Below are 15,659 nucleotides of genomic sequence, written 5' to 3'. Positions count from 1 at the left end.
CGAGTGGGAACTGACTGGGTCAGGGGCCCTGGGGCCTTACCGGATTCGACTTCGGAACCAGGTCCTCGCCTGCCAAGCCTCCTTGAGCTGGCAGGAACAGCAGAGTGGGGCTGGCCCAGGTCGACAGGGCAGAAGACTGCGAAAGACCAGGTAGGGCACGCCTTCTCCATTGGGATCTATTGTTCCACTTGCCCCCCCACCCCCACCCAGTTGGTGTCAACAATGGGCCAGCTGTGGTCAGTCAGTTTCCTGGTCAGAGAACCAAATGTTTTGGAAAATACTGAAAAACCTGGACTGGATCACTGACAGAAGAACCAAGCAGCACTCAGAGATCTTGGAGTGTTGAGGTTTTATTTCACACTAGCAGGCTCAGAGGAGAGTAATCTCCCAATGTCTGAGCCCTGAGCACAAGCAAGGGGAGCAATTTATATTGTTTTGATATGTGGCATTTTGGCATGCGCAGGGCAAAAGAGGAGCCTGGAGGAGGGGAGAGGGGAGCTGGGAGTGCTTTGCCAACTGGAGGAAAAAAGTGGTTTGCTGACCTTGACGGTGGTGTTGAATATTTTCCTTATCAAGGAGACAAGAGAGAGAAGTCAGTGATGAAGCAGACTTCTTGCTTGGTCCACTGGGCAGGTGATAATTTCATGAACTGTGATAGGAACACAGGAGATGGCACATGTTTGGGAGGACCAGAATGTGCTTTGTTTAGGATGTGTTCAGTTAGAGGTGTTGGTGGGACACACAATTGGAGGTATCCAGCAGGCAGTCAGGAGAGATATGGGTTGGAGATGACTTTGAGGCAATGTATGTAGGGGGAAGGTTATCTAGGAGGAGTGTGCAAGGCCTACTAATCCAACACTTAAGGACTTGGCATAAAAAGAGGAGGCTGAGAAGGGATGGCACCATTAATCTCATAGTCTAACCAGCTGAGTGGCTTCCCGCTTCCCACTGCCCAAGTCACTGGAGTGTCCTGGGATGCCCCTGGGAAGGTGTCCAGGGCAACAGAAGGGACTAGGGAGTCAGCCTGTTCTTCACCACTGAGTGCTAACCCTGCTGACCCTGTCTTCACCCTGAGGCAAACCCTTATCTCCACTAGATCCTTTCTCAGTACAGACAGACCTCCCTACTCCCAAACACTTCGCCTGTGAAAGGTTACAAGGAAATGGCCTGGGCTAAATAAAGTGGACGAAAAGAGATAAGTTATGTGGCACATTGGAGGCTGGGGTGCCATGAACTCCCAACAGCACCTTCTGGAAAGTTGCAAGGAAAGGAGCAGGGGGAATCCTCACCAGGTTAAAAACACAGGGATCCTGCCTTCAGCTACAGCCTGAAGAGACCCCTCTTAACTCTCGAGGTTGTGATGTGCCTCTCTCTCCCCATGAGAATCCATCAGATTCTGAAAGGCTGTCATGGGACACTCCCACAACAGACTCAAGAGTAGGTCACCAGGTGGGTATCTGCCACCACATACCACCCTTCCCATTTGACTGCATCCAGATTGCCTCCTTCTCCCATTTTTGGAGTATGCGCAGTGAAAATGTGTGAGGTGTGAGATGGAGGAGGACATGTGTCTGTTGAGAAAACAAGACAAAGGGTTTCCAGGACCTAGTCAAGAAAATAGGTAACTCATCCTGATGGCAGTGGGGATATGTGTGTTTGCAAGCCTGACATAGGGTCCTTAGGAAGAAATCAGACAGAGCACTGATACCTGGGGTGGCTGTTTCTGCTTCCCTGGCTATTGATAACCCCACACTGAAAGGAATGAGTGGCAGAATTAGAGGCACTGGACTCCACTGTTGGTGAGTGGGCACAGAGGGTAAAGGGTGTGGTAAAATTGCAGTATTTCCATAATCTCCCACCTGGCTTTAGTGTACGTCCATATCAATAGGTGTCTCCAAGGGGTGGGGAGCAGTAGTCCACCTCTATCAGTAGGTAATTTCAAGGGGAAGCTAGGGCTTATCTGGACGGGAGAGGCTGAGTGGAGCATGCTCTTTTTCTGCAGCCCGGTCAAGAGAGATGTGGCACGACTACTTGTAAGAAATAAGTTTCTCCCACTTTTTTTCTCCTTTTGACTGATTTCGTTTTCAAAGGTATTTTGCCCCGGGATTTTCCCTACAGGGTTACATCTGGTGGTAGTTGGCAGGACCTCTGAACCTGAAATCTGTCTACATGGGTGTGAGCCTTGGGTTGGGCAGGATGCCTCTAGGGATGGTGGATGGTGGAGAGGCCCCAGTGGCTACAGCAGTAGAGGGTGCAGCTTCACTTGGGAACTCCCTATCCATGGGGCATCCAATTGGGAATCCCCTAGTTGCGAATTGGTCTAGGGTAAAGCCTCCTAGAGGGTAGGACCTTCTCCAGAACTGGGGAAGGGAGAAGACACTAGAAGCTGCATAATTAGCTCTCTCTCAGATAGAAGACTGCTTAGAGGCCCTGAGTGGCCATGTAGCAGCTGGTATTGTAGGATCTCTTTTCACTGAGATAGTGGAAAGTGTTGTCAAGGAGAGAGAGAGGGTTATCGAACAAAGAGAGAGACTTTGGCAGGAGAGAGACACACTTCAGCGTTGCTCAGAGGAGCTGGGTGATGACCTGTGGGATGCCCTTAAGAAAGAGAGACAGTTATTGAAGACAGGTCGTGCTCCTGGAAGATAAGTTTGCAGCAAGGGAGGAAGCAACCGGGAAATCCATGTTGCAGGAGGCCGTGGGGGAGGGAGAGAGCAGTGCCTTCAGCCCCCGGAGATGGTAGAGGAGAGGAGTTGTTCCCTCTCCAGGTTGTGGAGCACTCCATGCTCTGCGCCTATACCCAGGATGAACTGGTGGACATGAGCATCTAGTATTGGCAGAAGCCATCAGAACCTCTGCCTAAATGGCTTTTGTGTCTCTAGAATATGGGGATGGAAAACATTGTTATGTAGGGTTCTGAAATGAGTAGACTGGCTTCCCTGATGACTCACCCTTCTCTCCAGAAGTGGTTGCAAAGTGCCTGTCACACCTCAGGGAATCGGGTGCTTCTGGATTGTCTGACAGCAGCCATTGAGGCAGTTTGGCCTAATCAGGGTGATTTACCATACTTACCCACAAGCTGGAATATATATGCAGGGCTCCAGCAGGTGTTACAGGAGCTAGGCATGAAAAATATCATGTATATATATATATAATATGGACACACCCCCACAGGGTCCTGATGAGTTGTTCACTGTAGGGATGAGAAATCTGGTGCTGCGTACAGCTCCCACATCTCTCTTTGGGTCCCTAGTGACTATTCTTGCCTCCCACATAGGGCAACCCATAAGTGAGGCTACTTGTACTTTAGCAGATCTGGGGGAGGTTGAAAGAATAAGAGCACAGAAGGAAGTATGGGCTACGACTGAAAGGACAGGCGCAAAGGCCCCCGTGAAGATCTCGAGGATCCAGATGTGGGTTAAGTTGATAAAGTCCAGGGTAGTGAAAGAAAAACTTGATGGGCAACCCAATAGGATCTTGTTAGAACTCTGGCACCAATTAAAGCCAAAGCAGCAGTTCCAGCTTCTGAGGTCCAGGACATGGAAGCCAGAGGCAAAGCCCCATGTCTGGCCTGTGTCCTTGCAAGACTTCCTGGGGGACAGTACTCAGGCTCTGCCTGGGCCCTCACCCCAACAGGACAATGATAAGGCATCAAGGTTAGACTGAGAGGGCCAAGGCCCCCACCTTGGGAACCAGAGGCCACATGTAGAATTAGCAATTCATTGGTCCCCTGTGAATGAATAACATGTCCTGGTGCTGGTGGACACAGGAGCTGAATGTTCTCTGATTCATGGCAACCCTGAGCATTTTCCTGGGACCTCTGCTGTGATAGATGGCTATGAGGGTAAGGCAATTAGAGTGAAGAAAGCCCAAATCCCATTAGGGATAGGGCATTTATCCCCAAAGGACTATACTGTGTACATTTCTCCCATCCCTGAATATACTTTGGGGGTGGATAGCCTGCAGGGCCTGTGGTTATAGATCACTACAGGTGAGTTCATACCGAGGGTACATGTGGTAAAGGCAGTTCTGAGGCGACATGCTAAGCACCCACCTGTAGCTTTACCTGTACCTCAGCAAATGACAAATACTAAGCAGTATAAATTGCCTGGGGGGCACAAGGAAATTAGAGAACCTCTACAGAAGCTGGAGAAGTTGGGCATCATAAAGCCCACTCATAGTCCTTTTAATTACCCAGTGTGGCCAGTGAAAAAGCCAGACGGCTCCTGGCGTATGACCATGGAGTACAGGGAACTGAATAATGCCACACCCCCTTTGCATGCTGCTGTTCCCTCTATAGCAGCCCTTATGGACACACTACACTCAGTCATGTACTAGGGATGTATCATTATGTTGTGGACCTTGCTAGTGCATTTTCTACTGACGTAGCACAGGAAAGTCAGGAACAGTTGTCCTTCCACAGGGATACCTCCACAGTGGGACCATTTGTCATGGACTTGTAGCCCAGGACTTGGCCACATGAAAGAAACCGCAAACGGTGCGGCTGTATCACTACATTGATGATGATATGCTCACGTCTGATTCTCTTGCACTTCCTCTTCTTCTGTAGCTGGGTCAAGAGAGATGCAGGACGACTGCTTGTAAGAAATAAATGGGTTTCTTCCATTTTATTTCTCCCTCTGACTGATTTCAGTGTCAAAGGTATTTTGCGCTGGGATTTTCCCCCAGTTACAAGGCCCAATCTTGTGACTTAGGGAGAAGAATAGAGACCTTCTCTCCTCTTTGCCTTACCCACAGCCAAACCCTTCATCTCCTTATTTCTGTCATTGATGTCTCCATTCTTCTTGGCTAGGCCTCCAGCTTTGAAACTGCTCTTTGTTCTTCCTCTGTACTTTGTGGATTGCCCATATTATTGGTTCCTTTGCTTACTGCTTATTTGGCTTCATCTCTTTCTCTCCTGCTTCTACCAGCTTAGTGCATTCATCACTCTGAGCTTGGGATATTACAGTGACCTCTTATTCTGTAATACCCCTAACTAGTCTAACACCAACTGGACATACTACAATACAATCATTGTACTGATCACCTGGAGTTAGTATTGGATCCCACAAGATAAGGACTCAGTTTACCACAAGACTGCCCTCATTTTGAGACAGGGACCGTGGATGTAGTCAGAGTAAGATGAGGGCCTCTGGAAAACGCAAAGCAGGATATTTGCAGTCAGAGCAATGTAACTACATGCAAGGGAACTCCCTATCAAAACTCTGTGTTAAACATTAAGCTCTAAGTCATTCTTCGGTGAGATCAGTTAATATTCCCCAGATAAAGAAGAGTAGCACACGTTTTTATTATGCCAATCATTTGTAATCATGTGTAAGATTCACCTTAGCATGCTAAAGGCCCAGGCCTATGTGCTGTCTTTCCTCCTTCAGATCTGATGAGGTGATTTTGCAAACTGGGTAACTAATTTAGCAAAGCAACATAAGTAAAAGGCAGGAAGGATTCCACCTTAAAGATAAGATTGCATTTTAATACCCAGAAAGTTTAAGAAGTCAGATTCTTAACTTACTCTTTAGCAAACAATACCTCAGCCCACTTTAGGGGCCTGGCACACGGCCTTGTTTGATATGCTCCCAGACCAAGACGTTGGTATTTCAGGGAGATATTTGTTTTAAGTTAATTCTAAATATTCAGAGACCAATTAACAAGTCCACACCCCTAAGCCTTTATCCAGCACCCAAAAATCCTCAACTGCCTATAAAACCCCTAGACAACGCACCACTACGGGCTCTCTTGTCCCCTCCTGGCATGAGCCAGGAGTTCTGTCCTCTCACTTTATCTCTAAATAAAAGCCTCTCCCTGGCTCTCATACCTTGATTGTTTTCTAAGTTCATTCTTTGACTCTGCAAACAAGAACCCCGGCATCAATTTTAGGTGCTAGCCATGTATCTCACAGATCCCCAGACCACCCACATTTCTGGCCAACTGGCAATACATTTAGAGGTTCTTGCAATCCCCACTGGTTCAGTAATTCACTGCACCAACTCAGAATTCAGGGAAGTGCTATACTAATGACTACTATTTCATTGTAAGGATACAAAAGTCAGATGTAGAATAGTCTTAGAAGCAGAATTTCCATGCCTTTTCCCCTGAGGAGTTAGGGCATGCCACCCTCCTGGCACATCAATGCATTCACCAAAAAGCTTCCCTGAGCCTGTGTCCAGAATCTTTATTGGGTCTTTATTGGGTTGATATCAAGCAACCCAAGAGCTCCAACCCCCTAATCACATGGTTGGTCTTTCTGGTGTGGCCTACCCACTTCCTAATTCTTTCCTTTGCATAAGCTCTCCAGTCATCTTTGTTGGTATAAACTATCAAGGGCCACCTACCAAAGAACTACCACTTGGAAAAGGATTTAGAGTTTCCTTCTTAGGAACCAGTGACAAAGGCCAGTCAAGTTCTTTCTTGCAAATCTTTTAAATGGTCTTAATTGGTAAATAACCTCCTGTCTCTGAAGCAACACCCATTCCAAAAATATCTATGGGCCAGGCCTAGTGTAGCTCAGTAGGAAGCTAATGGTGAAAGACAGATATGGTCCTTGCCCTCCTGGTACTTAGAATCTGCTGGGGATTAGAGCACTATAATATAGTGGGGTGCTTGCAGTGGGGATAGGACAGCCAAAGCCACAGGAACACTCTCGGAGGAGCAGTTAACCCTGATAATGAGCTATCCAGGGAAGAGGAGGAAAAGAAAGATCCAGGCAGAGGGCATAAGCGCAAAATGCCCAGAGGCATGAAAAAGGTTGACTCAAGTAAGGGGCTGAGGGAAGTTCAAAATGCCTCCTACAGAGTATGAGCATGAGAATGGTGAGACAGGAGACTGGAAAATTCTATGGAGGGTTCTGGATGACAGCTATAGAATTATCCCAAATACTAGGACACACTGGTCTTCCTCAAGCATTGTCTTTATGATATCAGGCCTGTATTTAGAAATGGACTATGGCTACCACTGATTTCCACAGGACCCTGGGCATCTCTCCACGGCAGTTTCCTCAGCTGTGAAGTGGGGGCGTGAATGTCGATTGTATTCAGGATGTGAACCGTACACCCTAGCTCTTCTGGTTCAGGCCAGGGCCTTAGAAAGCAGCACTGATTTTCACGTTTTGAGGGCCTCCCCAGAGACTAATGCATGGCTAGAGCACATTCTTCATAGCTGGGTTTCTTAAGCTCTGGTCAATCAACTTGGATGGTAAGAAATTATGTTTATTTTCAATGACCTCTTAACTAAAAATTAGCATTTCCTTTAATTGTGACGGTAGATTACAAAGCACGAGGTATTAGCAGTACCTGACTTTGTTACAATAGCAATCACAGATATTCTCACTTAAGTTCAGAGTTGTTGCAGATCTTTATTTTATTTTTATTGAAGTACCGTTAATATTCATTCTTATATTGGTTTCAAACAGATCTTTTAAACTATAATTTATGTGCATCACTTATTTGGTATTAACTTACTAGACTCACTGCTAGATGATGTTAATGTGATTAACAAAGAAACATTTTTACTATATCAAAAATCTGAGTGTTTAACTTTGATAACTATTTATCTATTTACATTTTCTTTGTGTTCATATATATTACTAATGTAAAAGAGTAGGGGTTCCATCAAACTGCCAAGGGGTGTGTGGTAGAAAAATGATTAAAAACCCCGGCTTAACAGAAATATATGTTGGCCAACTCTTCCCAGAGGATGCTTGACTTTGGGTGTTGAGTCATTTCTCTGGTCTAAGTCCATCACTTCCACCTCCAGGTGCCTCCAGAGGTGAGGGGAAGAGGGGTTCCTGGACACCTGTCCCTAAAGCAAATACCTACACCAACTGCATGCAGGGCATTGCATAAGAGAATGTCTCATGGGTATACTATCAATTGCAGGCCTATTTCAACCAGTGAGCTGACAGCTAGACATACCGTCAGAGCCTCTTGAGAAAGGTAGCTATGAGCCATCTTGGACTAGTGAGATTTGTCCTATGATACCTATCATCCTAGCCACAGCTAGCTGGACCAAGGATCTCAAGAACACGTCTGGCTAGTGGCCTGGGAAGTGGCAGGTAGAGAGCTTGCCAAATGGGTACTTTCAGATTGAATGGCAATTTGTTGACTTAATTAGATTCTGTCTCTTGGGGAGTTGGAATTTGAACACACAGGGGAGTCAGCTATTGGGAGGGCCAGAAGTGACAGCCATAAAGAGAAGTGAAAGGTAAGAGAGAGGGAAGTAGAGTCAAGAGTGGGAATTTGCCAAGTTAGGGTAGCCTTTCACCCCACTCTCCCAGAGGTCTGGCCCTGTGTCTTGTCACTTGCCCTGCTTCCTGCCACCTAGAAAAGTTTATCTAATCCATGCCACAAGAGCTCAAGAATTGGGGAGGGCCAGCCTACACAAGGCTGAAACCCAAAATGAGGAAGTTGGGGGGCTTCCTCGTCTCCCTAATCTAGTGTGACTTCCTCCCGGTCCATGAATAGGCCCCCACCCTTTTTGTCCTGTGCCAGTGCCCTGTTAACTTCTGTGTCCTTGCAGGTCCCTTTCCAACGGTTTCCTATTTGCTTGGCTGCTCACAAAGCAGCCAGAACCAGTATTGACCCTGCTTGGGAGGGGATACAGATGGCTTACTAGCAGAAATGGGGAAGGAGGAATAGAGAGGTCGTCTCCAACCTTGTTTCCCCATGTCCAGACTCCCTCTAAGGTCTGTAATACTTTTCCCTCTTCTCTAGAATTCCTCATGGACCAAACCTAGTCCAGAAACAGAAAACAGATTCAGATTTTTGTCCGGAAACGATTCAGATTCATCTACATCCATACCTCCTTTAATCCTAACAACATTTTAGAGATGAGGAAATAAAGCTGAGAGAAGTCTGATGCTAGCAGTCTGAAGTGGGTCCAGGTCCTTTAGTGTGCTCTAGAAAAACCCTGAAGGCGGCCACCTCTCCGCCTCACAGCTCCCTGCTACCCATTCTTTACTGCACCTTTGCCAAGTGGGTATACTTGCAGTTCCCACTCCCCTAACTCTAACTGCATGCCTTTTCATCTTTAAGTCTTTGCTCCTGATGTTCCCCTGGCTAAAATAGCCCTAATGCCCTGGTGATTTCTGAGTCAACCTTCAAGACTCAAAGTGTATTGCACTGTTCTTTATATGACCCTGGTAAGGCAGGGGCTGTGTCCTAATTACCTTTTTATCTCCAGCACTTAATATAGGGCCCAGCAAGGTAAAGGATCAAAAAGTATGTATCTGCCCTGGCCTTAGTGTCACAAAATTATTAGGGTCCCAGAGGTATGGTCAGCACTTGGAACACCATGGGACGGCCTTAGGATAAGAATCCTCTTGCTTAGTTCTTGGCTGGAAAGTTGGTGACAATAGGTGACATCTAGAACCCCTATGGCACGGGTGATATCTTGGGTTCCATAATTCACACTTTTGGGCTTACTCAATTACTCAACAGCACATAACCGGTCTGTTATGCTCTAAACACCCTGCCAGGTGCTGTGGATCACAGATGATTGGAGGGAATTAGCTGAGAGGATATAATTGAGCCGAAATTTAGAAGAGAAACAATAGGGGGGTTAATACGTATTTTCATCCAGGTGTGGGTAGGGGGGCAGCCACCCTCCCCACCTCCTGGAGCGTTCTCAAAATTTGAAAGGGATTAGCTATATAATCCTCAAGTTGGATCTCCCCTTCGCGGGAGGCCAGAACGCTAACCCAGCCCCACACCTGGCCCCATTGTTCTCCTAATTCCCCCGCATCCGATCCGGATGCGGAATGAGCGGTTCGGTTCGCAGTTCATTCAAGGTCAAGAGACGTGGGGGAGGGAGCTGGGAGACCCTGAAACTATTCTCCCCAGACTCAAGAAACCCCACCTGGACATGGGTCCCTTGGATGAGCAGACTCCTAAGGCCATTCTTAGGAGGTGCGGAGTCCAGGTCCCTTAGTGTGCTCTAGAAAAACTTTTAAAAGGAGACTGGCCGGTGCGCCTTGAGACTAACAAAGCTTCACAAATCCTAGACTGCAGTCTTAGCTGATAGCAACCCCACCCCCGCGGTCCCGCCCCCGCACCCTCGGGGAAAAGTGGCTTCCGGGAGCAACCCTGCTGGGCACCGCCCCCAGGACGCGGGTGCCGATTGGCCAGCGCGATCGCAGGGCGAGGCCAAATCTTACAGAGTCGGAAGCTAAGGAACTCCTAAGGTGGCTGTGGCTGCAGCTGCAGCGAAATGCAGGGAGGTGATGCGCGGTGGTCCATGTAGGTCTTTAAAATATATCTCAAATGTCCATACCCTAGTCTGAGGCCCATGGAGCCCACGCAGCACTATCCACTGTTCGGGGGCGCCTTCTCCGCCACTCTCCCGCCCGGGGCCATTGACGTAAGGTGAGACCGCGCAAGCGCTGAAGGAGACAACCGAGTGGGAAACGGGAAGCCGGGGTCAATCAGGGTCTGCTTCGCCTCTCCCCAGCGACCTCCGACAGGTCCCGGACAATCAAGAAGCTTTCTGCCATCGTGAGACAGATCAGAGCCTGATCGTAGAACTTCTGGAACTGCAGGCCCACGTGCAGGGCGAAGCGGCTGCGCGGTGAGGAAGGCGGGTCCGCAGCTTTCCAATGGGAGGGCCGGAGCTAAGCGGGTGGGGCCTGTGGCTGGACGGTTAATCAGGGCAACGAGAACAAAGGCAACAACCACGTCACCGTATTATGGGAAGTGAGCAAAGCTTAGGACTTAAAGATCCTTGGGTCGGGGCGTGACAGACGCTCCTTCATGACCCTTCTACTGCACTCCAGGTACCACTTTGAGGACGTTGGCGGGGTGCAGGAGGCTAGAGCTGTGCAAGTGGAGGCTGTGCAGCCCCTCCATCTGGAGAACCTGGCCCTGAGGGGCTGCTGTGAAGAAGCCTGGGTCCTCTCTGGCAAGCAGCAGATAGCTAAAGAAAACCAGCAAGTGAGGGCCTGGGGGATGTGCGATATCCTGGAGGGGTCAAGGGGGTGGCCCTAAGGCATGAGGTAAGCATACTGACTCTGACCCCTTAGATAGCAAAGGAAGTGACACTACACCAGGCCTTGCTGCGGCTTCCCCAGTACCAGACTGATCTCCTGCTCACCTTCAATCAGCCCCTGTAAGGACAAAAAGGGCGTGTGGCTCATGACTGGGTCCCCAGGAGAATCTGCTGGGAGGGGCAGAGCAGGGAGACTGGCTGATGGGGTCCAAGGAAGCAGGAGTGGGCGAGAGGTTTGGGGTCACAGATACCCAGGTCCTGTGGTAGAGGGTGGTAGTGGGAACTTCCAGACCTGAGACCTGGATAACATTCTCTCTCCATCTCTTCCCCCAACTCAAGTCCTGACAATAGGCCATGTTTTGGCCCTGAAAATCTGTCACTTCCACCCTGGAGCCTGAGTGACTTTGAGCAGCTGGTGACCAGTCTGACCCTTCATGATCCCAACATCTTTGGTCCCCAGTAAAGACGCTGATATGCTGCATGTTGCTGCTGAAGACTTGGGACCATGTTCTGCAAGGGGAGCCAGGGGTTGGGTACATTCCCCTAATTCCTTCCCTGTGCATAGACGTAAGATACCTCCTCTCTGCAGAAATAAACTTGGTTTATAACAGGTATAATCTCTGTGCCTTTGAATCTAACAGGACACCTGGGTCCCCCCCCAATTCCCTTTGGTCTTGGAGTAGGGAGTTTAAAGTTGTGCATGGGATCAGAAGGGACCCAAGGCCTGCAGCAGAGAAAAGGAGGAAACATCCTTTGGAGTGACTGGTTCAGCCCTGAGAGAGGAATGTGAAATGTAGTGGGATGGGTAGGGAAGGTTTAAATGACACTCAAGGAAGGTGGAAAAACTCTCTTGCAGTGATTCAACCCTGAGAAAACAGATGGGGAGTGGGGTTGGCTTCCCCCTTGGATGGATGAAAGATCATCTGGTCAGGCGTCACCAGGGCATGGTAATGGAGGCAGAAGTGTCCAAGGAGTGCCGATTTGGAGGAATGTGGAAGAGTGGCTGCTGTTATTTGGTGTAAGTGTGGTAGAGGGTGCGCAGCTGGTCCCAGAAGAAGAGGGAAAGGATGGTGTGGGGACCTAGGCGGAAGTAGGAGGCACCTATACCCTTGTACATGCCAAAAATGCCCTCTGTCCGAGCAGTCTGCAGCAGAGCATCCAGCATCCCCCGGTACATGAGGCCCTGGGAGCAGGTCAGAGAGGGAGTGAGAGCACAGGGAAGGAGTGTCAGAGCCCACCAGGGGCCTTGCCTCAGCTGCATTTTAGGCTGTCCCACCCCACACCCACAATCTGCTTCCCCCACCTCCATTTTTCCCTGGCTGCCCACACCCCAGAGCACTCCCTTACCTTGCCCTGAGTATCTGTGGGCTGGTTGTACAGCCTTGTGCTGACCACATCGAAGGGCGTCATGGCCAGGACCACCGCAATGCCACTCACCATGGAGGCTGCCAGAGCCACTTTCCAGCTCTGGGGAGGAAATAGCTAGGTGGGAATGCAAAGAGCTTTGTCAGTCAGACAGTCATTCAACCCCTAGGAAAGGAAAGGCCTGGCACTGGGGTCGCAGTAGAGAGCTGCTAACTTAGGGAGCTTCCACTGCACTGGTTACAACATAGTGTGGTAACATTGCAAAGGAGGATGGACAGGATGCCCTGAGGACTCATGTACACCTTCTGGGAGGAAATGACAAGAGCACTGTGGGAAGAGTGTAAAGAGTCAGTGACTCCAAGCCCTCCTGCCACTCTGTCACATTGAATGTTGGTGCTGTCCCCTCTAGGGCCCCCTTCAGCTTGCCCTCCCTCTGCCCACATTCCCAGGATGGCCCCACCCCTTTCCCTGGAAGTACCTCCCACTGGGTCATGAGGTCCTTGGTGGATGAGAAGGTGCACAGCTGGGTGGAGGAACCGATGATAACTCGGGGCAGGCCGCCCATGGCCCCACGCCACAACCCCACCAGACCATGTTTCTGGCCAATCTTGGTTAGTGCCTGAAACATGCCCTGGTAGGGGAAGACCATGGGGGTGGGGTTTAGTCACCCCAGCATTAGGGGCTGCCACCTCCTAACATTGCTAAGGATAGGTCCTTCTGTAGAAGAATGTCTAGACAACCAGTTCCATGTGGGCTTAGAGCTGGAATATGGCCCCTCAGTTGTCTGTCACCTCATTGTTCCCATGCTCACCACCCCAGAATAAGGGCAGGGTGTGAGGACATTAGCAGTTCAGGAAAATGGGACAGGAAAATCAGGAGCAGAAGGAACTGGGGAACATGTGGGAAGGAGTGTCTGCGTGGACTCCAGGGGAAGAGTGAGGCTGAGTTGATGGGCTGGGCAGAGCCGTGGCTGGGTTGCAGTTGTTGGATGCAGGCAGAAAGTTGGGGGGATATGGGGCAGAATGGATAGGGACTCCAGTGCAATAGGCAAACCCTCACCTGATGCTTATACTGGTGCCCTACGGCAATTTCTGAGGCTGCCTGTGCCTGTAGGTGTGTCTTCACCTGGGGACAAGAGAGTATCACAATCTATGGCCCAGTGGCCATCCTCCCACCTCAGAAACCCACATGCCTGAATGCTTCACACTTTCTCTAGGGTGTTGAGCAATGAATATCCTTGTAATCTAATAATTATTGTTGTTCCCATTTCACAAAGCGGTCATGAGACTCTGTGTCCCTTGGCTCCAGTCCCTGGGGATTGGATCTTCTAGCACTAGCACTGCAAGACACCCTACCCTCTCTATATCCTCCTTTTTTGGGGGTAGGAGTGGGAAGTGGAAAGGATGGAGAATGGTAACATTTCCTAAGACTGCTCATGTTAGGCAAAACGTGGGTGTCCAGCCTTTCATGCCAGCTCTTATTCCTAGACCTGATCTCTAGCCACCACCCCGACCTGGGTCCCCATCAAACTCTAAGGCTGGTTGTGAGGGGTCATCTGCAAAACTTGCTTCCTGGCTCCCAAGCCTCATGGGGGCATGTGTCCAGCTGACTTTGAAGAAGTCACTGTTCTTGAATCTCATACTATGTCAGTGAGAGCAGATGTCCTCTTCTTCTACATAACTTGCTGCCTCCCAGTATCCTTCCAGGAAGAGCACTAGGTAAGGTCTAGTTCTGGCAATAAGCAGCTATGTGACCTTGCGCTGGTTACTTCCCCTCTCTGGGCCTCAAGCTACCAACCCTTCACCTATACCAGATAAATCAAAGGGGCAGACTGAGATTGTAATTCTCTGAAGCCCAGGACTTCCCCTGATCGCTACATTCACTCATGTGTGTTACTCAAATTCCTCATCCTCACCTATACAAACCACTTCCAACCTCAGTATTAGGTTGAGAAGGCCCACGCCCCCACCCTACACCAAGGGTCCGCCTGAAAGACCCAGGTAAGACCCTTCTTCTCACCATGTAGATGGGGCTCCCCAAGTAGGCTCCCATGACCCCAGCCAGGGCTCCAGCTGCTGCGCTGCGGGCAGGGCTGAGGGAGCCGTCATCGGAGTGCAGGTAGCCACCGGCCTCAGCCAGCCCGTAGGTTCCCAACCGGATGCCATTCATCAGGAACTGGTATAAGAGGGCGGGACCCAGGCCCTTTTGCAGGGCAGCCAGGCCATCCACCCTGCCGATGGTGATGAAGGCATGGAAGACGTTTCGGTAGTGCCGCTGGTAGGTGCCGGGGGCCTGCAGTTCTCCCTGCAACTGCATCCTGGTCTTCACCACCTCCAGGGGGTTGGTGAACAAACAGGCCCCACAGGCTGCCAGGCCACTCATCAAGAAGTCCATGGTGGGGTAGCAGAAGCAAGAACGGGTCCAGGAGTAAGGAATTAAAATGAGCTTCAGAAATAGGGTCAGAAATCGGGGGAAGATCTCAATTTCAGCAGTCCATGTTATAGAAAGTAGGAATTCAGAGGTCTGGCTCCAAGAGTGTCAGGGCCAAATGTCAAAAGGTCAAGTCTTAGCTGGAATTTGGGCGTCAGGAGCTGGCAAAGAGAAGAAAGAGGATTTTAAAAGAGTCTGGCGAGAAGTTATGACAGGGTCCTGTTGGCCAAGAGATTTGAGGTCAAGGAGGGGCAGAAGCCAGGAGGACAGCCGGAGGGAAGCTGAGATGCTAAGGATGGATGGCCAGCTACGGGGCCCAAAAAGGAGGGAAACCCGGAGTACGGAGATGGGAACCGAGAGGGAAGGAAAAATAAAACCAGCAGATTAAGGAGTAAAAGGATCCAGGGGCGTCCCCGGAGCAGCAACAAGTCTGGATCTGGGAAGGAAGTCGTAACTCCGACTAGGCAGAAGCGTTCCCCGGCAGCTGCCGGAGCCCACTGCAGCTTCGCTCCGGGTAACCAGTGAAGGCGGGGCCTCCACAAGCCGGTCGCTGGAGCGCAGCATCCAATCGGGCGCCTTGGAGAAGTGTAGCTGAGAGCATCAGCCATTCAGCGTCGAACCTGCGCCCGGCCAATGGGAGGTGCTCTCAGCGACCCAGCCCCCTGAATCCTCTGAAAGGCGGGTGCAATTAACTCTACCGGCCCGGCGCCACGCCATGGAATGCAGACTCGGATCTCTGGGAGGGGTGTCCCGGGAACCGAGTCTTTATCACTGACGGGGAGGAGAGGTCGGACACTGGGTTACTGGACCGGCGCAGAGGTCAAGAGCGGAGGAAGCAGTTCCCCAATGGGGTGTTTGGAGCTGCCTTT

The 15,659-nt window shown here is 50.0% G+C and overlaps 2 protein-coding genes across 8 annotated transcripts; one reads left to right on the top strand and one right to left on the bottom strand.

The window, feature by feature from the left end:
* Positions 1-342: 342 nt before the first annotated feature.
* On the bottom strand, positions 343-15,317 carry SLC25A35 (solute carrier family 25 member 35). Of its 5 annotated transcripts, none has more exons than XM_017680408.3 (5): positions 14,380-15,317; positions 13,420-13,485; positions 12,839-12,991; positions 12,343-12,477; positions 343-649 (listed from the first exon to the last, which is right to left on the bottom strand). In XM_017680408.3, the coding sequence occupies exons 1-5, from the start codon at positions 14,752-14,754 to the stop codon at positions 572-574; spliced, it is 807 nt and encodes a 268-aa protein (XP_017535897.1). In that variant the 5' UTR covers positions 14,755-15,317; the 3' UTR covers positions 343-571. The 5 variants fall into 5 exon arrangements, with proteins under 5 accessions (XP_017535897.1, XP_017535899.1, XP_017535896.1 ...); XM_017680410.3 differs by lacking the exon at positions 343-649 and adding an exon at positions 10,537-10,642; XM_017680407.3 differs by lacking the exon at positions 343-649 and adding an exon at positions 11,828-12,178.
* Positions 9,433-11,612, top strand: RANGRF (RAN guanine nucleotide release factor). 3 transcript variants are annotated; one of them, XM_017680411.3, is made up of 5 exons: positions 9,448-10,376; positions 10,462-10,578; positions 10,784-10,940; positions 11,030-11,115; positions 11,335-11,612. In XM_017680411.3, exons 1-5 carry the CDS (start codon positions 10,300-10,302, stop codon positions 11,456-11,458), a joined length of 561 nt encoding a protein of 186 aa, XP_017535900.2. In that variant the 5' UTR covers positions 9,448-10,299; the 3' UTR covers positions 11,459-11,612. The 3 variants fall into 3 exon arrangements, with proteins under 3 accessions (XP_036882846.1, XP_036882847.1, XP_017535900.2); XM_037026951.2 differs by lacking the exon at positions 11,030-11,115 and having other exon boundaries at positions 9,433-10,376; positions 10,784-11,002; XM_037026952.2 differs by lacking the exon at positions 11,030-11,115 and having other exon boundaries at positions 9,436-10,376.
* Positions 15,318-15,659: the final 342 nt, after the last annotated feature.

The sequence above is a fragment of the Manis javanica genome, chromosome 4 (assembly GCF_040802235.1).
Source record: "Manis javanica isolate MJ-LG chromosome 4, MJ_LKY, whole genome shotgun sequence".
NCBI lineage: Eukaryota > Metazoa > Chordata > Mammalia > Pholidota > Manidae > Manis > Manis javanica.
This window is presented reverse-complemented; position numbering and strand designations above follow the sequence as displayed.

Coding starts and splice junctions, on each gene's coding strand:
- RANGRF (XM_017680411.3), top strand. CDS start 10,300: ATGGAGCCCACGCAGCACTATCCACTGTTCGGGGGCGCCTTCTCCGCC. Junction 10,377..10,461: donor CCCGGGGCCATTGACGTAAG/GTGAGACCGCGC, acceptor GCCTCTCCCCAG/CGACCTCCGACAGGTCCCGG. Junction 10,941..11,029: donor TAGCTAAAGAAAACCAGCAA/GTGAGGGCCTGG, acceptor CTGACCCCTTAG/ATAGCAAAGGAAGTGACACT.
- SLC25A35 (XM_017680407.3), bottom strand. CDS start 14,754: ATGGACTTCTTGATGAGTGGCCTGGCAGCCTGTGGGGCCTGTTTGTTC. Junction 12,478..12,838: donor ACCTCATGACCCAGTGGGAG/GTACTTCCAGGG, acceptor ATTCCCACCTAG/CTATTTCCTCCCCAGAGCTG. Junction 12,179..12,342: donor CCACAGATACTCAGGGCAAG/GTAAGGGAGTGC, acceptor ACCTGCTCCCAG/GGCCTCATGTACCGGGGGAT.